Source organism: Haliaeetus leucocephalus, unplaced genomic scaffold (assembly GCF_000737465.1).
Source record: "Haliaeetus leucocephalus isolate CR32 unplaced genomic scaffold, Haliaeetus_leucocephalus-4.0 Scaffold184, whole genome shotgun sequence".
Lineage (NCBI taxonomy): Eukaryota > Metazoa > Chordata > Aves > Accipitriformes > Accipitridae > Haliaeetus > Haliaeetus leucocephalus.
The window spans coordinates 8,704,306-8,729,013 of record NW_010972620.1 but is presented as its reverse complement, the minus strand read 5'-3'; the positions used below and the strand labels follow the sequence as shown (position 1 = coordinate 8,729,013).

The following is a 24,708-nucleotide window of genomic DNA, read 5'->3' as shown; positions in this document are numbered from 1 at the left end:
CTGAATTTAAGCAGTCATCCACATTTTCCCTCTGATGTGGTAGGGAATCCATGAGGATTCCTCCATGAAGAACTGACAAAGGACTACTGGTGGTGAATAGTGTCCCTTCAATTCAGCCAGGAAAAGACAGGGATTGTCTGGATCCGCTTTGTTCAGGCCTTCATCAGGGGCAAATTTGTATAAGCTGTCAGCCTTTACAGCGGTTCCACCAGTGTCATAGTTCCATGACATAGCAGCTTGCATACAGGTTTCAAAAACTTCTTTCTACATGATGTGTGTGATTAGTTGTATTTCTTTGGGTGCAAGTTACACAGAAGGTAAAGGTAAGGAGAATCAGAAGATCACCACAGTGAACTGGGGCTCTAAATTCCCAGCCTTGCTACAGACGTTCCTTTTAAATGTAAGCAAGACGTGTCCAAATTCACAAATATATCTACTACCTAACTCGTATTGATCACAGTGTCTCTGTAAGGTATAGTGCATCATCTCTGTTAAGAAGTTGAGAATATTTAAGAACCTACTTTGCTACATTGATTAGTTAAGTGTATCTGTGCTTTTTGCACGGATTCCATTGCACAAGATTATTACTTGTACATATAATACTTGCATGTGCCTTTCTCTTCATCTGCAAAGTATGGATAACTTTACTGTTTTGGCTTTTCTTGGAAGCCTGAAGATTTAGTGGTGGCCTTGGTCTCATAGGCCTTATTTACAAATGTAATAGACCCACTATCTTAGTTTCTTAGTACTACTGTAAAAGAAATCACAGATCATAGCAAAAGTCTCATGGTCAGAGAGAGAATAATTTGTTTCTGTTCATGTTATTTGCCTCATATGACCTGGATCCTCCTCATACAGACTGGAACTATTTTAAGATTTTGTCAAGCTTAGCTGATATACAGCACTGTACAGGCTCTCAGATACTACTTTACAGTTCAGACCACAGGGAGATTTCTTCCACACGTACATTTAGTGATGTATTCAGGTTTGCTGATTAAGATTTCTAAAAAAAGATATACTTTAGTATTCAAAAGTGTACAGCATCCCTTGGAAGAGTATTTTACTCCTTTTAAACTATTTGTGTTTTGATTCTGGTACACACAAAAATGGGTAATTCCTTATTTTACAAATATATGAATGGCAAATAAATTTCCTTCATTGCATTTTATTTGTATAAGGATTTGAGTTTTATTATTTCAGTATCTGTAGCCCCTCAAGACTTCAGTTTTTGCATTTGAACAAATAGGTCTCTTAGTTATTTTTTTTTCCCCCAGAGCAAAATTAGGCTTCTCAAGTGTTGAGCCCATCAGGTAATTTTGTACGGATTGAAGATGGCAACATAATGGCTATTTTGTCCCTTTGCTCTAATCTCTAGATCTTCATTAAGAAAGTTACATCTATAATAAGCATATAACACATATTTAAATGTTGTCTTTTTTTCCTAAGTGGGAAATGTAATGCTTTATGGACAAGTAATAGTAATTGCAAAGATAAAGTTGATTTTTGGTTGGATGTTACATCAAAGGTGCATACGCAAGCTTTCAGATATGTAATAAAAAGTGAAAAGTCATGTGGAAAGAAACCCTTAAGTAAAAGGGAAAAAGTAGCTTTATGACAATTTGAGTCCTGAAATTAAAAATGGAATGAGTTGTTGAATTAATGAGAGCGAATGCCATGTCTGAGGAATACAGCCTTCATAGGTTAAAGAAATTATTTTCTAATTAAGATAATTTAACACACTTATTCTTACAGTAAATACATGCATCACTCTTGTCTCACACAGTTCAAGAGTAGCATTACTTTTTTTTTTAGCAATGGAGAATGTTTATTCAATATATTCTATTAGAAATGCTATAGAACCTTGGCACTCAGTTACCAAAACACAAATATTTTCATCTCACTTTTAAGTTTTAATACTGCAGAGTGTTTGCTCTGGAACATTTACCATTTTAAAAGACAGTTGTAAAATATAAAAATATAATATGTTTTCCACCACCCAGTTAATAGCATTTTACTGTTTGCTTTAAGCGGATTTTGGAGTATCAGCTAAAAACACAAGAACGATACAAAGAAGAGATTCTTTTATTGGTACACCATATTGGTAAGTGTACTGTTTTGCTGACTTTTTAGTATGAACTAAAATCTTAAAATTACTTTTGTTGTTAATATTAGAAGCTTGATAGAATATCGTGTAAATATGTTAAGTGAGAGTAGAATGTGCTTCTTAAATACATTCACTGAAGCATTTTAGAACCTTTTTCAGAGCAGGTAAGAGTGCATTTTCTAATCTGGTACTTCATTATTCTCTTTGCAGGATGGCTCCAGAAGTAGTGATGTGCGAGACCTCTAAAGACAGGCCTTACGATTACAAGGCTGATATTTGGTCTCTTGGCATTACTTTAATAGAAATGGCTCAAATAGAGCCACCTCATCATGAATTAAATCCAATGCGAGTGCTTCTGAAAATAGCAAAATCTGATCCGCCTACATTAGCACAGCCTTCAAAATGGTTAGTATTTTGTTTACAACTTTCCCACCCCAATTTGTAGATTTTGAGTATGAGGCATGCCAATTCATATTATTTACTAAACTTACGTTCATGGGCATAGACCTGTTGAACTTTACAGGACTAGCTTTATGCATAAAGTCAGTTACATATTCTATATATGCTTGTTTGTACATGTATACATACATACATATGTCTCCTTATCCAATTGGGACTATGGTCTTTTTGTCATAGTTCTGTATAGAAGCTTTTATACTGAAATATTTTGCAGATTTTGCATTAAAATGTATGCAAAATAGCTTTTTACAAATGCATTAAAAGATCTGAAGACCATTTGAAAATCGGGTGAAAGGAGACTTAAGTGTTTTTATACTAAGAAAACATTTTAAAAAGCCATAATCTATTTTGTCATTTTAATATCTTTATGTGATTCAGTTAGTGATACAGCAGATGTGGTGTATTAAAAATCAAGAGTCAAAAGTAAGCTCTTCTATTAATGGACAAACATTTTAAAGATTGTATTTGTGCCACATTGGTCTTTGCATTCCTGTACTACCTTTGTGTTCTCCTAAATCGATAGAAGGACCTGGAGTTGCAGTGTAGATGCATGTGAAAGCAAAAGAATATTTCGCTATACCCTAGTTTGATGTCAAGACAAAAGAAGAACCACTACCTGTTTGCTTTTTGTGTAGGTCATCAGATTTTAAAGATTTTCTGAAGAAATGTTTGGAAAAGAATGTAGATGCAAGGTGGAGCGCAACTCAACTTCTACAGGTAGGAAGAGTTAATTGTTCAGAACTATTGTTTCAAGGCAAGCATATTTTTATTTTTTAAAAGCAGAGCAGTATTATAGTAACTATTTAAACAACTTCAAATTAAGTGTTCATACGCAATCTGTTTTTAACATTGTTGCATTGATCCTTATTTGGTAAAATCTGATTAAATCATAACCAAGAGCAGAGCAAATTATTTGTTTACATATTTTGATGTAATATTACTTTGCGTAAGTATGTATACTTTGATACTTACAATGGATGAAGGAGATATAAGTAGTCAATTGCTGACAGGTATTTTAAAAGCTTTAGTGCTCAGCCTTCCTCTGTAATGCTGTCACTGCAGAATAGCTAAACAGGACTGGATGTGACTAGGTACATTTGATTCTGTTTAACGTCAGCACGCATTTACTTTATCCAGAATACATCCGGCATATGTTGAATAGATTTAAGCAGCAGGGCCAAGCAGAGAAAGAAGATTGAGACAGTAGAAGAACAGGTAGCTGTTTCCTCTTAAAGAAAAATGTAGAATTCTATGTTCTTGTTAGGAAAAATTGTTCTAAAGACAAAGCAGATTTTTTTCTGAAAAGAATATTTCTACATAAAGCTTATCAGAAAATAATTTAACTGTGGAACTGAAAAGAAATGAAACTTGTTTCCAGGAAAAATAACTTTAAAAAAAATCTTTCTACTTCTATTCTTTGGATTGTGAAACAGGTCAGTATAGATGAATTATTTGTATTTTTAGCAAGTTTGTTAGACTACTTACACAGTATATTTGAATACAAATGTTTCGATTTTAAAACTTCTGCAGAATAAAAACATTACAACAGTTATGATTAATGTTAACTGTAAATCTTCAAGTTTGAGAAAACCAAAGTAACATTTCTCTGAAGTTATATTTCCTTCAAGTTACAATTTTCCTATTGTGTACAATGAAGTCAACACTTAATATTGTGCTTATATTTTATTTTCACAAGCATCCATTTGTTACTGTTACTTCCAATAAACCAATAAGAGAATTGATTGCAGAAGCTAAGGCTGAAGTTACAGAAGAAGTTGAAGACGGTAAAGATGAGGATGAAGAAGAAGAAACAGAAAATTCCCTGGTCAGTTTAAAATTTACTTTTTAAAATATGCAACTAGTTTCAATCACCATTTTCCTATGGAGAACTCAGTTTCTGATGTACTACCCAACTTTTTCATCAAGTCTTCTAAGAATAACAACATAAACATACTCTAACCTTATTACAAAATAAGTAGTCAGCATTGTCAAAACTAGCATGTTCTTAAACTCCTTAAGAACTAATAGTAAAGAATATTATCTTCATTTATTTTTACATGTTTATGTAGTGTAGAATTTTAAAAATCCAGATACTGATTTTTATATAAATGGTTTTAAGTCAAAATGACTAGATGAACAAGTAAACATATATTTGTATTCTGTAAGATGTTTAAAACTTTAAGGAAGGTATGTGACCATTATGCTATAAACTAAGTTTGTGATTTTACAGCATGGCTATCAAAGAAAAAAACCCAAACACCCCATATTTTACCACGACAGGATTGCATTTATGAGTGTATTTCTAAAGATGCTTAGGAGTCTTACAACACAAATGCAGTTCATCAAAGGGCAAAGCTGTGAAGTTCAATGATATGGTAGTAGGTTGCAGAGTATACAGGTAGTGTGCTTTCTGACTTAACTGGCTCAAGCACTGTAAACATGCATGGTGACCAGTACCACCAGTCGCTGCCATTACCAGCAATGGTAAAGAAGCCAAATGCACGTGCACAAGAAGCACTTCTCCATTTCCTCTTCGCCCCTCACCACGCTAGTCACGTCCCGTGGCCTTCATACCACTTTCCCTGTCCACCCCAGCAGATCTCCAAGTGTGCATTCCCACTGACTTCTTCCAGGACTTATTCTCTATCTCCTAAGGCATCACCTGCCACCTCCCTCTGCTGATTAGCTACTAAGCCATCAATCCCTGGGAGGATTGGAGTGAAGTCCACACTGTGACTCAATTTTAAGTCTGGACACAAGCAGCAGTTCAAGAAACTGTGAGGTAGATGCATTTACATTATTTACTTGTGGCAGTTTTATGAACTGCTTGGAGATCAACACTAAGCTGCTACAACAACTACCTGAAGAAATCTTTTAAATCCACTTTTGACTTTAAAGGAATTGTTTTTGGTATGCTTAGGAAAACCTTAAAGTAGGAAATGCGCGATCAAACCCATGCTTGTTACAATAGCTAACCTAGTATATTCCCAATGGCAAATCAGATGCCTGATCTGCAAATTACAGGGTTCTAACAGTAAATATAGACAGAGAGATCTCGCAATCACTTTGAAGAGTGAAAGGGCAATTATGGTTAAAATGATATTTTATTAGTATATTCTTCTTTGTATGGCTTTATGTAATCTGATAACATTCATTCATATTCTAGCAGCAGCAATTTCTACAGTTACATAACTGTTTCTATTCCAGTTTCGTATTGCCACTTAATCAGATCTGCTGGAGGTTTTCACCATTTTAATGGAGTTTCACAGTGATTAAAAAAACAGACCAAAGAATTTTCAGACATTTTTAACAAAGAACACAAGGAAAGATACTTTTTTTGTTGAAGCAGAAGGAGGTCTTAATGTTGCATTTTATCAGTGCTGCTAACTAAAGCTACACAGCTTCTTCCTAGCCAAACTGGCACAAACATGTGTCTTTCAACCAGGGAACTGAACTAATAAAAAAAAAAAAAAAGGCAACTTTACTGGAAAAAGACTCTTGAAGATTCTGTTAAGCATGAGGCAGAGGGCTGACCATGATCCCTTTCCTTCAATCACAGTATATTTTGTTAAATTATGAGATGAAAGAGAGTTCCTGTGAAACTGTTCCGTTCAGAGCCTGTCTGCAGTTCATGCACTTGTTCTGTGGTAATACCGAGTGAAGTACTCCGAGATTATCAGATTCATGTAACTCTGCCTGTAAATACAATATTAATCTCTGTTCAGGTATTCTTCAATAGAACTGTGCTTTAATTAAGTAGAAAATGATTAAATATTTTTCTTCCTTTAATTTTTTTAGCAGTTACCCGCAGAGAAGCGTGCATCCTCTGACCTTAGTATTGCCAGCTCTGAAGAGGATAAACTTTCACAGAATGCCTCTGTTCTGGAATCTCTTTCTGAGAAAACAGAAAGTAATGCAATTGAGGACAAAGCCAGCACTATGTTTCCAGATGACAAAACAACTGGAGATGAATCTGAGGACATTAAATTTAGGAAAACAGCTGATAACATATGCAATACTACTGTTGGTGATGTGAAAGTGCAGAATGGTTCTGTGCCAACTGGTGAAGATGAGCAAGGCAAAATAGCGCCAGCTGAAGAGAATACAGAAAGCCTGGAAAAAACACATGAAGATACAGAACCCCAGAAAGGAGGGAAAGAACTTGATGTGGTAACAAAATCAGAAATAAAGGATGAACCCAACCTAAAAACAGAGAAAGAAAATGACATGGGAAATGAACAGACAGAAGATAATAAACTGAAAATAGTACCTACAACTGAAAATAGTGTACAAACCAAAGAAACCATTTCTAAGGAAACTGGTGAAAAAGAAGAGAAGAGAACAGATCTCTCAGAAAGTAAGGAAGAAAAGGTCCCTGCAGAAAATACTATAGAGCAAAAGGAAGATAAAGATGACGCTCAGAAAGATGCAATAATAGACACTACTACAGAAACTCTACCTAATGCTGCAGATAAAGTGGCTGTTGAAGAAAAGGAACTAATAAAGCACGGAATTGACAACATTAAGGAGATAGGTGGTATTGCTGAAACACAGATCAGTGATGGGGATAAAATACCTGAGACAGAGGATAAGCCAGTGGAAAGTCAGGCTAAGCAGGTCCATGAGATAATCAGCTCTGAAGAAACTCTATCGGAAAGCCAAGATAAAGCGATCAAAGTAGACAAGAAACTGGCAGAAAGTGAAAATGAGGATATTAGTGATATAAGCAGCATGGAGGAAACAGAGATCAAAGACTCTGGAAAAGACAACATAGACCAGAAGGCAATACAGAGCAAGCCTGAGGATATTTCTAATAAAGCGGTGGATAAACTGACTGATATGGACCAAAATTCAGAAGAGCGCAGACCTGAGAATATCCAGGAAAACAGTACTCGGATAGATAAAGAACATTCAGATGTTACTTCTGATGAAATAATGAAGAATAAGCTTCAAGATATTGTCAATGAACAAGCTGATGACTCTGAAGTCACTCCAGTCCCCAGTATTAGTATTAGCACTGAAGAAAATGAGGAGAAAGTCAAAACAGATAATCAAGACAATAATGAAACTTTACAGCAGCTAGAATCGGAGAATTTGAAAGAAAATGATACAGATTCAGGCACTGGTTCTACGGCTGATAACAGCAGCATTGATTTGAACTTGTCAATTTCCAGTTTCCTTAGTAAAAACAAAGAGACAGGATCAATATCTTTACAGGTAAGTATAAGCAATCATATATTTTTATATAAAATCCTATGTGAGCATGACCCTTAAATTATCTCCAAGTTTGACCTTTGCAACAAAGAAAATTGAGTGAGAAACTAGTATGACAGTGTGGAATATAAAACTTTGTAGAAACCGAAGTATTCTAAATTGCGTGCTTTAACAATATCTGGATTTTGTGCAGTTATGCAGCAAAGCTAGAACCTACGGAGCTGCTAATTATTTTCTTATTGCATAATTGTATTTTTAAAATGTAGACTAGCATATGACAGGAAGTCTGACAATATTAAAGGTGAAGATTTGTGAATGGTTGTAGTTCAAAGCTGATATTCAAGAAGTTCAATGCCTTACTCTGCACAGAATTCCTGTTTTCACAGGATAAATCTCTTACAACATCTGATCTATTGAATTCCTGTCACTTCCATCTTCTGTCTCTGTTTATATTTAGAAGATCTAAGGCAGATAGTCTCTCTGGTTGGTTTGTTTCGAACACTGTACTCCTATGGTTGTACTATATCAATGCAATTATGCCAGTATGAATGAGCTTATTCAGAGGAAGCACATTCCAGATTATGAACTTTATTTATATCTTTATACTAATATGATTATAGCCATACTAGGATAGTAACTGTGTAACCATGGGTTTGAAGAAAACAAAACAAACCTAAAAAACAACAACAAAAAAAACCCCAAACAAAAATGATACCTTGGCATAGCTGTGCTAAGCATGACTCCAAGGTGTTTGCAGTAGCCCTAACACAATGGAGACGCAGTTTCAGCTGGGGTCTCTTTTCTCTTGTAATGTAACAATAGCAGCTCTGAGAAGTGAGATTTCTCCAGTTCTGTCAGCAAGGTCATCACATGATTTCTGACTAATATATATGAATTAAAAAAATAACCCTTGCTTGTTTAACTTATTTCAAAAGCAGAAGTAGTGAGTAAATTGCTATTCTGTTTCAGTACTATTTTTCAGAATTAAATATCTTTTTTGGTGACTGGGAAAATTATGGTCAAAAGCAAACAGTAATTGCAACTGTCTTCAGTTCTTGAAAATAAAACTGTATCGGTTCTGTTCAGGGTTTACGTAGATTCCACTCCACCCCCCACCCCCCCCCGGCAATTTAGATGATCAATAATTACAGGTTTCCTTTGCTGACTAGAGAAAGTTTCAGTACATTAGAATTTTTCAAGTTCTCAATTGATCAGTGAGGTACCTGACAAGTGAGAAGAACTCCTGTTTACTATACGGTAGGCCTTCACAGAAATATTTGAAATAATTGAATATTAAGAAAAAAGAGGAACAAAGGATATAACTTAAGTACAGAATAACTTAACAATGTTTTATTCAGGAAACTAGAAGACAGAAGAAAACTTTAAAGAAAACTCGGAAGTTTGTTGTTGATGGAGTAGAAGTGAGTGTAACCACGTCAAAAATAGTTACTGAAAATGACTCGAAGAGTGAAGAAATGCGATTTCTACGGTAAGTGTTTTTAAAAGTAAAATTTACAAGAGGTTAGCAGCTAATTTTTTCCTCTCTGAATAAAAGAAGGGGGCTAATGATTTTTTCTGTAATACTTGGGTATTAATTTCAATTATTTTGTTAGTAGAAAGGAATGTAAAGTGTTTAAGAGAATAAATTCAAAACCAGCTTTGCTGGACCTAAGTTTTAGATGCTTTTTTCATCTTTTGTAATTTTCCACTACTTTTGTTTTCCCATCAATATTAAGTGTTCTTTTTCATTATTAGACGTCAAGAGCTAAGAGAGCTAAGACTTCTTCAGAAAGAGGAGCAGAGAGCCCAACAGCAACTCAGTAATAAGCTTTTGCAACAGCGAGAACAGATGTACAGACGTTTTGAACAGGAAATGACAGTGAGTTTCTGGACTTTGGTGCTCTTAAAATATGACATCTTGATGGAGTAGGCAGAATACTACTAGCAGCAATCAGGTGTTTCCTTTTATGATGGCTATAGCTTAGTTTTCATTCTTGTTAATAAATGGCAATATTTTCCATTGTGGGGTGCCTAGCTTGTATGCTAGAACTTGCCTGCCAGAACAGTTCATCACGGCCATCTTCTGCTGTGGTACAGCACTTCACTGAGCATAATTTAGTTTTCTAAAAAAAGATGCCAATTTATTTTTACAGAGTAAAAAGCGACAGTACGATCAAGAAATAGAAAATCTAGAAAAACAGCAGAAACAGACAATAGAGCGCTTGGAACAGGAACACACAAATCGTTTACGAGATGAAGCAAAACGGATCAAAGCAGAACAGGAGAAGGAATTGTCCAAATTCCAGAACATGCTGAAGAACAAAAAAAAGGAGGTAAGAGACAATGATGATAATATAGGAAATAAGGAGTATGGGCATAACAAACAGTTGAGATTAGGCCTCCCCAAAGCCTTGTCAACCTCATGTGCTGTACTGAGTTGTGGAAGGGTTACTAGCAGTCAGTATTATTTCTTTTGTTTTGCTGCCTAAAGTGAAATACAAACAGCTAACAGGAAGATTTAGGTATTGACTTAATCTAGAAAACATCACCAAGTTAGAAGACTTTGTTTCACAGAATCTTTAATAAAGTACTTTGTCTCAAATATTAAATCAAGAATAAGTATTTTCTTAATGATTGTGAAAAATATTTGAGCTTTCTACTTAAAACAAATCCAGCTATAGCTACCTGGTAAATACTTATCAAATTAGACTTTCGAAGAAAAGAGCATGGTCTTGATCACTACTGAGAACCACTTAAATTCCAGAGATTTTTTAATTGTTGTTAAGAGTAATTTGTTAGATTTTTATTGAATGTGTGCTGTTGTTGTTTAGAATTTCTTTACATGAAGTGAGCAGTTATATGGATTTAGGTTTTTAACTCAAAAAAGAAAGTCAGGAGAGAAAAGTCTGGATAACCTAAAATCTTTTACAGTTAATTTCATACATGTCATACAGTTAAGGCAAAATGAATGACTTTTGACACTTGACACCTTATGCTATTAATTTGTTTGTATTAGAGTAAGAGAAGGTGATGTGTTTCCTTATGGATTTTGCATATTAAAAGCTGTTTTATTTCATTTTCAGATCAGTTGTGTAGTGCTCGTTTGTATATAAATGGCTCTAGCGTTTGCTCTAATAGTTACTAGACTCACAGACTTCCCTTTAGAAATCTGTACTGTCCATGCTTTTGCATAGAATGATCCTGTAGTACAAAAGTGCATTAAAAAATATAGGTTGTATTCAGTTTGAATCATATGCTCATATGTAAATAACAATTTTTCTTCTTTTGCGGTACCTCTTGCATTTTTGAGTCTCTCTCTGTTTACTGGTGATTGGGTCCTACATGGGAAAGCGGGAAGAATTTTATGTATTGCTCTGAGCTAAAAGCAGTTCTTTCATGGAAACAGGAATAGCATGTGGTGATTTGGACTCTGTTTTCTGATGATGCTTCCACTATTAAACAAACAAGCATTTGGTTTTGGGTGCATAGTTTTGTATTTAAAGCTTAAGAAGGTGATTTACAGTTTGAAGGAAAATGCAGCTAGTGCTCTAAAACTACCCATGCTATATTGGAGTGTGCAATGTTACATTGTTGTAATTTTTAAAAATAAATAAAATGCATCAGCATATTAACAGATTAATAGTCAGTTGATTTAGCCAAGTTATATTTAGAATCTTTCTACTAATCTAGGCTAATTCACCTTGGACTGAAACACGTTCCATTCCAGCATATGTGTCGTGAAAAGTTTCTTGAAAACATGCTTAGTTATTTGTGAGTTTTTCTTTTAAATTCTTCAGGACCAAACACAACCAATTAATATTTTATTTGCTTGTATGATTATTTTAAAGACATAATCTGTGTAGATGTCATTTATGGTTGGAGACACTAATAATGGCATCTTACAAATTCATGTTTGAGACAGTGTCAGAAATAGCTGGTTTTCAGTGGAATTTATTTTAAACTTCCAACCATTTGTCACAGCTTTACCGTGAAGTAGACATACTCTGTAGTCCTTTTGCCATAGTGTTTCAAGAAAATACCACTTTTGCAGGTGGTCCTTTTCTTAACTATTGACTATTCTAGCTGCTGCATGAAAACGCAAGCAAGCAACTGCCATTTCTGAGAGCACTGGGCAGCATTTGCATGCAAAAAGAGGCTGGCATATACCTCCTCTCTGCACTGCGCTGGCATACATAAAGCATGTATTGTTCCTTCTCTTCTCATTAAGCTCTTTTCACTAAGCTAACATCCGTGCCACTGAAGTAATGCATGCTTCCCAGTACTTTAGTAGTGCTTGACCTGCATGTCCTATGTTCACAGTAATGCTTGCTGTGGAGAAAAAGTGTTCTTTTCGCCACCTTCTGCATGCTTATATACACTGTAGGTTTTATGTGAAGTGGAGAAAGCACCCAAAGAGCTGAGAAAAGAGCTCATGAAACGCAAGAAAGAGGAGCTTGCACAAAGCCAGCATGCTCAGGTAACAACGGCCCCTTCAAGCTACTAAAATATAAAAGGCGGCAGTATTCACACAGCTTGATGATTTCACTTCTTGTTGTTGTTGAGTGAATATGGAACCTAACTCAAACTAACCCTACATACTGCTCTCTTTCTTCAAGTACTCCCATATCACATCCCATAGAGTATACTGTGTAGAAACGTAGGAGCACAGATTTCCAGATTTGTGCTGTTAAGCGTAATATTTTCTATGCTGTACTGAAAAAGAATGGTATTTTTCTACGGCAAGTTTATTTACAGTGCTTTTATGAGTGGTAAGTACCCCATAGGTCCATCAAATTATAAAGGTTACAGTTAGAAGTAAGTTTTGAGCAACATAAACACAGGGGAGGAAAATGTATGTGATATGTAAGCATGAGGCATCTTGTTCATAGAAGCGGAACAGAATAGGTAAAATGAAGTTATTTGAATGTCAAAGTGTAGGTGTATGGAAACTTTACAAGACATCATCTATAATTTCATGCCTTCAGACTTGCTGCTTTTATATGACCCAGCTAGAAAGTGGGCTAGTATTTTAGAAAATACTGGCTTTGTGATGGCCACAGCTTGCACAGAGTGAGTTTGCACCACAACAGAGCACGTTTGGATTGAGTAACTTAAAGATTAAATGTTTATGTGAGTGGTCTGGAAAATAATAGCAACTTTATTCAATTATGTGTTTAATTCAAAAGGGGATTTTCCAGGATAGATAGAATGTGATTGAGTTGCAGCGCTCTCCCCATACCAAGGATATGTGTCTCTGAACTTTTTAAGGAAACAATTAAAAACCTAATTTTTCATAGTGTTTGTAATGAGTTAGGTTTTTTTTCTTTTGCTGGTTTCAATATGTTGAAGTGAGAGGGGTGAAAGAGACAATTTTAAAGGTGAAATATCCTTGGAATGATAAATACAAGACAAGGTGCAGATGTTTAGTTTTAGAATATCTAGAACTTCTGTCAGTGACGACTTCTGTGTGATTAGCCTTGACATTTTAAATGTATATTACTAACATACAGCAGATCTCATTTCTTCTTTTTTTTAAGAACAGAAATATATTTCATTATATTATGACATAGGAAGTACATTGTGTCCCACAGGGCGTTGCTCAGGTTATGATTCAGTCTTTTCAGTTGTCTTCATGTACACTTTTCAACGCACAAATGCAGGATGTAAGTCTTAAAATGTAAAACAACAAAAGTTTTATTTTCGTAATTTTCCAGATGTGTGTTTTCTCTTCTGCTCATGTGCTGATCAATGTCACTGCTGTCTCCAAACTGGTTAGCACAAATGTATGTACTTATGCAGTATTCGTAGTAAAAAGATCAAAATTACAGTAGTTATTAACTTTGGGCAAGACACTGAAGTTTCGTGCAAATGCAATATAATACTGTTCTCTGGTGTTTATTATTTGTTCAGCACATGTGAGAAACAATGTGTGACTTCTATGCTGTGTGTGCAGTGAAACCATGTATTTTAAAGATACCTGAGTTTATTTTAAGATACTTATTGGGCAAAACCAAGTGGTAACTTTAAAAAAGGTGGACTGTCTTGTACTGTCTGCCTTTTAACCATCCAATATGTTCTTTTGTAAAGTGCGTGACCTTTATTATATGTGATACTTGAGTAGACGTGGGAAGTGGAAAGGCCAGAGTGTTTTCTGAGTTTCCCTGGTTTATCTTATAGTGCTAGCAATTATAAAACTTCTTAAGATTTACCATGTAGAGAGAGCAGCAATAATATTTAAATGATTGAGTAAAGCTCAAGCATAATTGCTTTTTGACCATGACTACACTAGAACACAGCTTTCCCCCCACTCCCTCCAAATGAAAAAATTCCTGGCAAATAAAACACCATGTTAATTATGTGTCTGCACCCTCAGAATAATAAACTTGTAGTTTTCTTATCCTTTAAATCTAGAAAGGGAAACAGAATGGTGTTTTTTATCAGTCCATGTATTTGATTAGGTATGTCTGACTTAATTTACAGACATGGCCTTCCAGTTCTTTTTGTACCTACAGGTCTGTCACTGTCGGAACTTTGCACCAACTTACTCCACCTCTGGTTTTCTGTTACCTGTCCAAGTGTAACTCTACTGTCCACTGGGAGAGATGAAAGCCTCATCTATTAATAACTTTCTGTGAAGATGAAAACCAGGATTCTCCTGGTCATAATAAAAAGTACTTTTAATGAACATTTAATTCCATATGTTGCTGATGAATATCTTAGCAAGTAGCATAGGTTCAGTAAAAAAAATAAAAATACATAGCTCAGGAGACCCTTCCACTGATCATCTGTAGCCCAGTACTGTTCTCCTGCATCATCCCATCTCCCTTCCGATAGACCATCTTTAACGTTGCTTTGTTATATATAACAGCAAATGCTTCAGCTGCCCACCTTGCCCCTGACAGGACACTGCCATCATCCTTTCTTTTGACCTTTACATCATGGTAGAAACGTCTGCTTTAATTTCTTGTTCTTTAAGAGTGTGTGTGCATGCTTGCATGCTTGTAGATGCTTTTTTTTTTTTTTTTTTGATAGTTGCAAAGAAGAAAGGCAACAGTATGGTCTTGGGGCATGGGAGGGGGATTCTTACTACTGCCTGCTTTTCATGATGTTGTGCAACAGAGTGATACACCCTGGATAATGGAAAGATGCAGGTGATATGGGGACTGCATCAGGCAGATGGCAAATCGCTTTGCGAGGAGTCAGCTCAGCTCTGGGGTGACAAGCTTGTTAAGTTCTGCAGAATGCAGTTCCTGTAAAAGCCATTGGGTGTCTTCATAGCAGAGTCTTGCAGAACTCCCAAACTCAGTATCTGCGTTCATGACAAGATAAACCACTCGAGATTGAGAGACAAATCTGAAATCCAACTGTATAAATAAATAGGCTTCAACTAATCATCCAAAGCAAAATAACCATGCATACTTTTATTTTCTTACACCCATGAATAATTAACCCTTGATATGATGAGATCAACTTCATATTGAGTACTTGTCTTTGCTAGCTTTGAACCTGTGGCTTGTTTTGAGGAGAGACAAGACATGGAATGAATTGCAGATTGCTGGCTAGTTTGTTGCCTTTGGTCTTATTTCTGAAGGTGTTATTTAAACATTAAATATACTCTTACCTACTTTCTATGTAAAAAATACAAGAGATGCATAATTTTATAGCTGAGGCATGTTAGCTCAAATTTTCATAGATATATTTGTTTTGTTATATAGCTAATGCTGAGAGAACTGGAAGTTTCATTAAAATGTAACATGGTTAGAACACAATTTAATTTACTTCTGTGGGTTTTTATTAGGAGCAGGAATTTGTGCAGAAGCAGCAACAAGAACTGGATGCATCTCTGAAGAAAATTATTCAGCAGCAGAAGACAGAACTAGCCACTATTGAACGAGATTGCCTCAACAACAAACAGCAGCTCATGAGAGGTATCTAGCAGCAGACTCTCTTTAAAAACAGACATTTATGTTGTATTTTAGTAAAACAATAGTCTGTCTTAAATTTATGAAATCAAAGACCTTCATGACTAATCTAGAACTGTAATAAAAACATCTGCTATGGAATAACATTGTTCTTTAAAACGCACTTGTAGGCCACATCTAAACATACACTAGCAGGTAGATTAGAAAGTATTGTATTGTACTTTCTGAACCAGCCTTCCTCTTTTTTCCAGCTCGCGAAGCTGCAATCTGGGAGCTAGAAGAGCGACATCTACAAGAGAAACACCAGCTCCTCAAACAGCAACTCAAAGATCAGTACTTCATGCAGAGACACCAGCTGCTTAAGAGGCATGAAAAAGTTAGTATTGACTTTGACACTTTCTTTCGTGTGTTATAATATCCAGGTTTTTTATCAAGTAGTACTATGATCTCTACAGGTAGCTGTTTGCTTGCACAGGCAAGACCCCCCCAGGTATTTTGAAGCTGCGTATGATCTGTTGAAATAAAAAAATCTTAATAATTTAATAACTTAGTAGTATGTTGAAGTATAAGTGATCATATTTTTCCCTTTTGATTCCTAAAAAAACCCCAAAAAACCCAACCACAACATCAACCTTTTTCTATTAAAATTACCAAATTCTGCTTATACACCAAAACCAGTTTGGGCTTGTATTTAAATAAATCTACTCATTAGTAAATCATCCTGGAATTAAATGAGGAGAGTGAACTGGATCAGCTTTTGGGCAAGTAGCTGACAACTGTCTCTCTATAGCTAAATCCTATAAAAGCTCAGAGACAACACTTATTTTCCACAAGGCATTTTGTTTTTTATAGAATACACTAAACAGAATAGTTCAATTTTTGGAAATGTAAATCCAATAGAGAGATATTATAGGATCTCCTTGGTGATTGGATCATGAGCAGCCTCTACTGAAGGCTTGTTTCTGTATCGTTTGGTTTATCCCCATAATGGCTGTTGCTTTCACCAGCTTTTGCAACAAACTGACCCTTCACAACTGCAGTAGTGGAAGTTCAGTTCCACAAAAGTTTCTCCCTTTGAATAACGTAGACTTTTAAAAATGCAATTCAGGAGTTGAACAACAACTGGTAAAACTTGTATTCATATTCGTTAGAGAATTTCATCTGGGTTGGGCATGATCCAGAACTTTCTGGAATAAGTGGAAGACCCCTTCCTTCCCATTGGTATCGCTAGGGCAGGGACTGGTTTCTGCTGAAAGAAGCTTACTCAAACAGCATGCTTATTGAAGAAATGAGATGCAAATATTCTAATGTAATAGTTACTGTGTAACATTTCCATATGGTTAACATTTTAGGAAACAGAACAAATGCAGAGATATAATCAACGCCTTATCGAGGAGTTAAAGAACAAGCAAACTCAGGAAAGAGCAAGACTGCCTAAAATCCAGCGAAGTGAGGCCAAGACTCGAATGGCTATGTTTAAGAAAAGTTTGAGAATCAATTCATTAGCCTCTCCAGACCAAGATCGTGAAAAAATTAAGCAGGTAATTAATAAGAACAGTTTTAATAGTGTAAATGCTTAATGTGATGTAAATGTGAGGATGGGATAGAGTGTACTCTCAGCAAGTTCGCAGGTGGTACAAAACTGGGTTGATGCACTGGATGAGGTCAGAGGAAGTCATCCTTCCCCTCTACACTGGTGAGACTCATCTGGAGCACTGGTTCCACTCTTGGCTTCCAAATACAAGACAGACTTGGATTTAATGGAGCAATTCCTGCGAAGGACCTTGAAGATAACTGAGGGACTGGTGGGTCTTGTTATAGGAAGAGACACTTGGGATACCTGGGATGCTTCAGCCTGGAGGAGAGAAGGCTCAGGAGGATCTTACCCCTGTGTATAAGTACCCAACTGGAGGGAGTAAACAAGGTGGAGCCAGAGTCTTCTCAGTGGTGCCCAGTGACAGGATGAGAGGCAGTGGGCACAACTGAAATAGAGAAAATACAACTTAAACATAAGAAAACGCTTTTTTGGTGTGAGGATGGTCAGAGACTGGAACAGGTTGCTGAGAGAGGTTCTGGAGATACTCAGAACCCAACTGACCCTGCTTTGAGCAGGGGGGATTGATCTTCACAGGTCCCTTCCAATGTCAACTGTTCTGCGATTCCGTGAAATGTTTTTAAGAATACTTGATTTTTGTGAGCTTTTGAACTAAAACTGTAGGTATTCACTCATTCTTTAAAAGGGAATGTTGTAAAGAGGTTTAGAGGTTTGCTTTCTACTGATGCACAAAAGTTCCAAATCATGGTTTCATATGGTGAGCACTGGAAGGATGAAGAATCTGGAAAATACAGTTTCCTGTAGCTGTATAACACCAACCTTAACTGACACTTGTAACAGCACTGCTGTGTCACTTATCAGGGGGAGATAATTTCAGAGTCTGGAAATGAGATGTACTGTCTTTTAAGGAAAACTTAGAGTGCAGACAGAGAAATGGAATGATAGACAAAACTGTGAGGGCATTCCTTTTGTAAGAATTTTAAAGAAAGAATAAAGCAAATACAGTTATCGTTTAAATCTTTTTAAACCATTCTTTTCAGTTATGCTGTATATATTCATTCTGTTACATCCATTTTTTTGACTTATGTAAACTGTTGTATCTAGAGGCGCAATACAAACCATCTTTTTTAATTTTAGTTTGCTATTCAAGAAGAAAAGAGACAGAAGAATGAGAGACTGGCTCAGCATCAGAAACATGAAAACCAAATGCGAGACCTTCAGTTGCAGTGTGAAGCAAACATCAGAGAACTGCATCAGTTACAGGTTAAAAATAGATGATATTAAATGAATATTCAGTGGGAAGCTCAGGTTAATAACAGATGCAGGCAAAGCAGAAACATCTTTTCCTTCATTTTTACTGATTGGTGTAGGATTTTTTCAACTTGGCTTTCAAGGGCCTGCAGCATACTGCTTAACCAGATTCATGTAGTTACATCATTTAATGAAAAATAATTTTAAATGCAAGAGGAGCATGAACCAGAAGCAGATGATCACTTCTAGAATATCTGTCAAGTTCCCAGTGCTATTTTCTGTAGGCAACATTTCCTTTTAACCTGATTTTGCTGAAACTTCTTTAATCAGAACAGAGGTAAGCAGCACCAGGCATTACCCACAAGACATTTGTAGCAATACATGGAATGAGGTGGTTTTTACAAAGTGCAGGCTGCCATTTGTACTTGAGCTTCTGGAAGGTACTTAGAAAGAATTTTCTTCTTGTGATAAGGAACTCTATTTTGTCTCTTTTTGTAGGTATTTTGTAAAAGTTGTTGCTGTATACCAGAGGCCAGATTTCCTTTTCCGTTAAATCGGCTTTTCCCTGTTTCAGGGATGCAAGGCAGTTTTAAAGCATTAAATGATCACCTGCTGATAACCTTTGTGTAGAGAAATCTTCCAATGACCAATGAACCTAGTTCTGCTCACTTTCTTATATCCTGTGAAATAGTCTCTGACTATGCCACTAATACGCCTAGTAAATCCCCAAGTACCGTGGGAGTCTTGTGAGAGTTTCAGCTCACAAAAAATTGAGCGGATTAGGGCTACTCTGAACTTCACCGAGAAAAATTGGCCCCTAGCTGCACTCAGGTCTAGCCAAGTGCTTGTCACTTTTGTTCCTGTGGTTTTGTACTCTGCGTCAGACCCAGCTGGGACTGGAACCCTAGAAACAAGAACATGGGGTTTAGAGATTGCCATTGCCAACTGCTCTTAAAAATCAAAGATTTGATGTAGCCAAATACTTATTTTTTTTTCCTTACCATGCTTCAAAAGTCCTCTGAAAGCTAGGCAGATGCATATGTACCTTCCTGAGAGGAATGTGAAGCTGATGTGTGGTTTGATTATCCTTTTCCTTTTTATAGGGCAATTCTGAGCCTGCTTCTGCAAGCACATTTCTCTCCTCTCTAAGCTCTATTTGTTAGTCTCAGCTCCTTGGCACCAAGAGTTGAAATATTTCCAAAAACATCCTTTTTAATGTAATTGATTTTAATAAATTATACAAACTGTCTTTAGAAAGCAAAGCAGAAACGCTGTATGACCTTGAAAAGCATTATTAGGCAGTGAAACACAGTTTTGAGTAACACCGTCAGCTGCTGCCTTAATGATACTCAACAGTATATTTGGATTTACGAGTATTTCTTATCTCAATTGGTTCTGATGGAAGGATCAGCTTTTGATAATGCAGCCTTGTAACATACTTTTATCTCGTAATTATTCACGTCACTATTTACACGGAATAAGCTAATTAAAAAGAATTAGGACAACATATGTTGCTGTACAAATGTTGAGTTGCCTAATCTGAATTAGTTTTACATAAGGATTATCTTTATCTTGTTTTAAGAATGAAAAATGCCATCTACTGGTTGAGCATGAAACTCAGAAGCTAAAAGAGCTAGATGAAGAGCACAGCCAAGAACTGAAGGAATGGAGAGAGAAATTGAGACCAAGAAAAAAGGTAAATCGGAGCAGTTTATGAATTGGAAAATAATCAAGAGTTGGATCTATCAAATACAGACAGTACAAAAAGTATTGCAGAGGAGGAGAATCAAGCTACTGTACAAAACTGCTATAGTTCACTGAATAATTAAAGATGTTAAAAAAAAAAAAGTGCAAAAGCTGAGCAAAGGGCATGTGCAACAAAAAAGGCTTGTGTCCTACCAGCCTCTTACTGTGTTCTCTCTTGCAGTGCATGTGTGCATAGTGCGTATTTGCATATAAAACTTCTTAGCTGGAGGTAAATCTGGTTTTAGGAATATATTTCAGAAACTGGTAGGTTACTACAAAAATTGAGTGCTAAATAACAGATAGAGGGTGGTGGAGGTTGTTCTTGCGTTTTATATTTTATTTTAAAATGGAAAGTACTAGATTTTCACACAGTTCAGAGAGTATCCTACAGGCAGATGATGTTCTTAGTTTGCTGTGTCTTGGTTGTCTTGCAATTTCATAATTGCTAGGTGATTTTTTTTTTTTTTTTTTGGTGATGGTGTGTGAAGTTACAATGTTACATCAGACAATATGTCACCAGTATAATAGGTTTCTTGTACTTTGCCTTATAATCCTATGACAATCTGATTTTGGTTTTAGACGCTGGAAGAAGAATTTGCAAGAAAACTGCAGGAACAGGAAGTTTTCTTTAAAATGACTGGAGAATCCGAATGCCTTAACCCTTCAACACAAAGCCGGATTTCCAAATTCTATCCAATCCCCAGCCTTCACTCCACTGGGTCATAACTCTGGGAACTGCTGTAGGTTTTTTCATATTTGGAATTCTCCATCCTCATTGTCTAACCTGACTTAATCTGCAGTGTACATCAAAGGACCTAGCGCTTTTTGTTTTCAGTGGAGACAATCGGTGTCATGATCAGTTTCTTTACTTCTCTGAATGGAAGAGAAGAAAAAAAAAGTGTTGGTGTATAATGGTAATGTTATGTCCTTCAGCTGTTTCAAGAATTAAGTGGTTTTTTTATCTCAGTCTCAAAAAGTATGTTATCTATGGTTTTGACTTTAAGCCTAAAATATTAATTATACTCTTTCCAAACACAAAAAAATGGTTTCTCATGTGAACATTTAAACAGTGTAATATTAGTTCTGCTACTGTGTAAGTGTCTGATTTCTCCATGAGAGAATTCCACAACTGAAACTGCCGTGAGAGGTTTAAAATTTTATAATGTTGAGCAGTGTCTTCATAGCAAGGACTGAAACTAATTACTCAGAACATGCCAATAATCAGAAAAATAAACCCTTAAGTTTAAACACGATTGGCAAAAGCAAAAGCCTTTGCAACTTCTTTAAAAAAGAAACCTCTGGCATAAATTAAACTGAGCAGACCTCCATGATGTATTTTTGTCCATTAGTTCCATAATGAAATGGGGTGCTAGTTTAATTAATACAGTGCCTGAAACACCTAGGTATGCTAGTCCTGGCAACAGGATAGTATTTTGTCATTTAAAAAAACAAAACTCCTTAGCATTGTTGTTACTGTACAAACCAGAAGATTTCTTGCTGCTACTGCCATTTTTGTTGTAAATCCTCACCCTAAAATATTTTGCACTAAAATATGTAAAGGTGAAAGAAATGCTAACTTTAAAATGCACAGTTTATTATTTTCCTTAGCTATTACATGTGGTTAGTTCTACAAATTGAAAAACTGTAGAATGTATTTTTTAGAAAGCGGTGTGCAAAATGCACGTGGTTTCTCTAACTGTACCTGGAATGGGTAGAGCCATTTTTCTGTTCTTACCAAAGCCTGTTCATTTAAACTCCATCAGAAAAGTGGAGGTGGATGGTCATATTTATAAATAACCATGGCTAAAGTCTGATTTGATTAGAAGTGTTAGATTTGATTTTTTTATTTTAGTCATTTTATTTTAGAGAAAGATTTAAGTTAAATATATAGACAAACTACTTTATGAAGCTGGGTTTTTTGCTTTTGTGTTGCCACGTACTAACATAGCCTGTTTTTATTTTTCAAGTTCATAGATGTACAATAAGTTATTTACCTGACTGATCTGCAATGGAAAAAATCTGAAATGTTTCTCATACAGCCGGTAGGGAAATACAACTGTATTAGGTCACTTTTACTGCACTCTTTTTGGTGGTTAGAGTTTGAGTCATATCAATACAGTATTATAAGCTGTACTTTGGTATGCTGGAGTTCAATTTGTAAAATAGTATTTGCTTTCTGTCATTTGAGGCCTGACTTTCTAGTCTCTTTGGGTATCAACTGTAAACATTGCATTAAATGTGCGACTGGTGACCATTACATGATGTTCATTTCATGGGAACAGTATTGATGCATGTGAATGAGCTCATAAATTAACATAGGACTTTAATCAGATGTGGTTGAAATCTTGGATGCTGAAATCCTTGGATGTTGAACTGATACCTTCTCAATGAAGACACTTAATTTACAGCACAGTAAAAAAAAAAAAAAAAATTGAAAATGCATGTTTTAATTTAAATTTTGTAACTTTTTGATAGCATAATTACTTTAATAGCTAGCCTTAATTTCCGGCATTTTATTATATAAATATGTATTGTGTACTGTTGTAAATCCACATACCATATCTCTAGAATGTTATCTGTTGCTGAATGCAAAGTTCTTTAAATTGTTTATTCAGTAGGGTGAAAAATATCTTTGAAGGCCTTTTACTTTTTAAGCTCCACCATCATAAATTGACTGTTACTAAAATAACATTAAATAATCTTCATCTCTGTATTTAACAGAATTTGTTTGCAATTTCGTATGAAGTAGGCTCCATGCTTTACTCGGGGAGTAGACAGGGCAGGCAGTTTTCCCCTTCGGGATTTTCTCTACCTTCATCCACATTAAATACTCAGAGGGAAATGTTAATCTTCTCCTTACATTTTTTGGCAATTTCAGTGATAACTTGCTAATACATATTGGCATACTGTTTACTTCTGCCTAAATCTTTTAAATCTTTTATTTGAAGATCCTTTTCACACAAGCCCCTGCAATCTGATGTCATTGTACTTGTACGAGTAAGTAACTGACTTCTGTGATGAAGGGAGAGATCGAATGCAGCGATTGAAGCCTTAGCGGGTGCTTGGTCAGGTCTCCAGGTGTGGAGCACTGTTAAGCAGTTGCAGCCTTGTGAACTGTGCTGAGAATTGATATCGAGCGTGAAAATGTGTTTTTCTGGGGACTAATAGGAACTAGCATGGGTACTTACACATTTAGGCTGATAAAATTGGTTTTAAGTATTGCAGAACATGAAAGAGCTGTACAATATTATATTAATGTCAGAAGATTCAATTCAAATTAATTTAGTCTCACATAGGCCTAGAAGAGATCTCCTGAGATATAAAATCCAATCTCTCTACTATCACGTCACCTTCCTTTAATAAATGTTAGAAGCTCCACCTCCAGGGTAGTTAGGTGTATTTTCCTTAGCCAAAACGATGTACTTCCTTACTGAGTGTTTGGCAGATCTCATTTTCCCCACATGCCTTTCAAAAGATGACCACAAATCAGTATTTGCTCACCTCTGTGTTTTACTACATCGTAAATACAGTCCACAGGAAAATGAACAAAGGCAATAAAATGCATGAATCGCGGTGCAATACATTGGTTGTCCTCTTGTATTACAACTGATTCTCACAAAAAACCTGCCTGCGGGCCCACAGCCTCCGACCGATTCAGACCTCGCAACTTGTTCTTCCTGAGCTCTGAAAGCAGATTTCAGCACCTGCTGAGTCAGCTTTCTTGGCACAGGGCCCTTGAAATACAGGAGCCAGTGGCTCTACTGGCATCCTAACAGTTACTGGAGCTCAGCTATTTGCAGGATCTTGTAGTCCTCTGCTAATGCAATGCTGCCGGTAGCCCAGGGAGATCTTTGGCTAACCAAACCTCAGGTGGTCTTGCTGCCCCTGTTCTTAAGAGGTTCTGCATCTTGAATAAATTCTGTATCTCGCCTGCACGGCGCTGTCTAAGGAGAGGTTACCAGCCAGGGAGGAAACAGGCTGTGTCCAGCCCTTGGCCTCCTGAAGTCCCAGGGGAGCTTCGCTGTTTACTTTGGTGAAGTGGAAATACTCCAGGATTTGTTCCTCTCCGATTCCCATAATACAAATTTGTTTCTTTTTCCAAGTACTCTGCTGTCTCTGCTGAATACTTGAGAAGCATGTACATCATGAAAAGATACAATATTGAGGTTGTTATTCTTATGATTGATTAGATAGCTCCTGATTTATTAACACCTTTTATAGGAAAACCTTTGATTGAATTGACACCTGAATTCAAATTCAGAGGGGGCAGTACCGTGCTGTCCTGACCAGTGGAATTCACTCAAAGTGATTTTTCACATCACTTTTAAAATACTGATATTCATTTTGAGCTGCATCCTTTTTTTCAAACAATATTTTAAGCTAATATCCTTTTAAAATTACATTCACGGGTAGTCAATATCTAATCAATCACGTGGTTAAAAAAATTCTTCTGTCCC

The 24,708-nt window shown here is 36.1% G+C and overlaps 1 protein-coding gene across 3 annotated transcripts in view; it reads left to right on the top strand.

Moving 5' to 3' along the window:
- The window catches only part of SLK (STE20-like kinase), a 49,850-nt gene extending 25,373 nt beyond the window's left edge, over positions 1-24,477 (top strand). The window contains exons 5-19 of one of the 3 annotated variants that reach the window (XM_010564782.1): positions 2,029-2,101; positions 2,315-2,509; positions 3,199-3,280; positions 4,260-4,388; positions 6,365-7,780; positions 9,136-9,266; positions 9,533-9,656; positions 9,931-10,110; positions 12,162-12,254; positions 15,576-15,705; positions 15,951-16,075; positions 17,052-17,240; positions 18,392-18,517; positions 20,088-20,201; positions 20,831-24,477. In XM_010564782.1, coding sequence (XP_010563084.1) covers positions 2,029-2,101; positions 2,315-2,509; positions 3,199-3,280; positions 4,260-4,388; positions 6,365-7,780; positions 9,136-9,266; positions 9,533-9,656; positions 9,931-10,110; positions 12,162-12,254; positions 15,576-15,705; positions 15,951-16,075; positions 17,052-17,240; positions 18,392-18,517; positions 20,088-20,201; positions 20,831-20,977 — 3,254 coding nt within the window. In that variant the 3' untranslated portion in view covers positions 20,978-24,477. Of the gene's footprint in view, positions 1-2,028; positions 2,102-2,314; positions 2,510-3,198; positions 3,281-4,259; positions 4,389-6,361; positions 7,781-9,135; positions 9,267-9,532; positions 9,657-9,930; positions 10,111-12,161; positions 12,255-15,575; positions 15,706-15,950; positions 16,076-17,051; positions 17,241-18,391; positions 18,518-20,087; positions 20,202-20,830 lie in introns of all 3 variants that reach the window. The other 2 variants (XM_010564781.1, XM_010564783.1) reach the window with 2 other exon arrangements.
- The last annotated feature ends 231 nt before the right edge of the window (positions 24,478-24,708 follow it).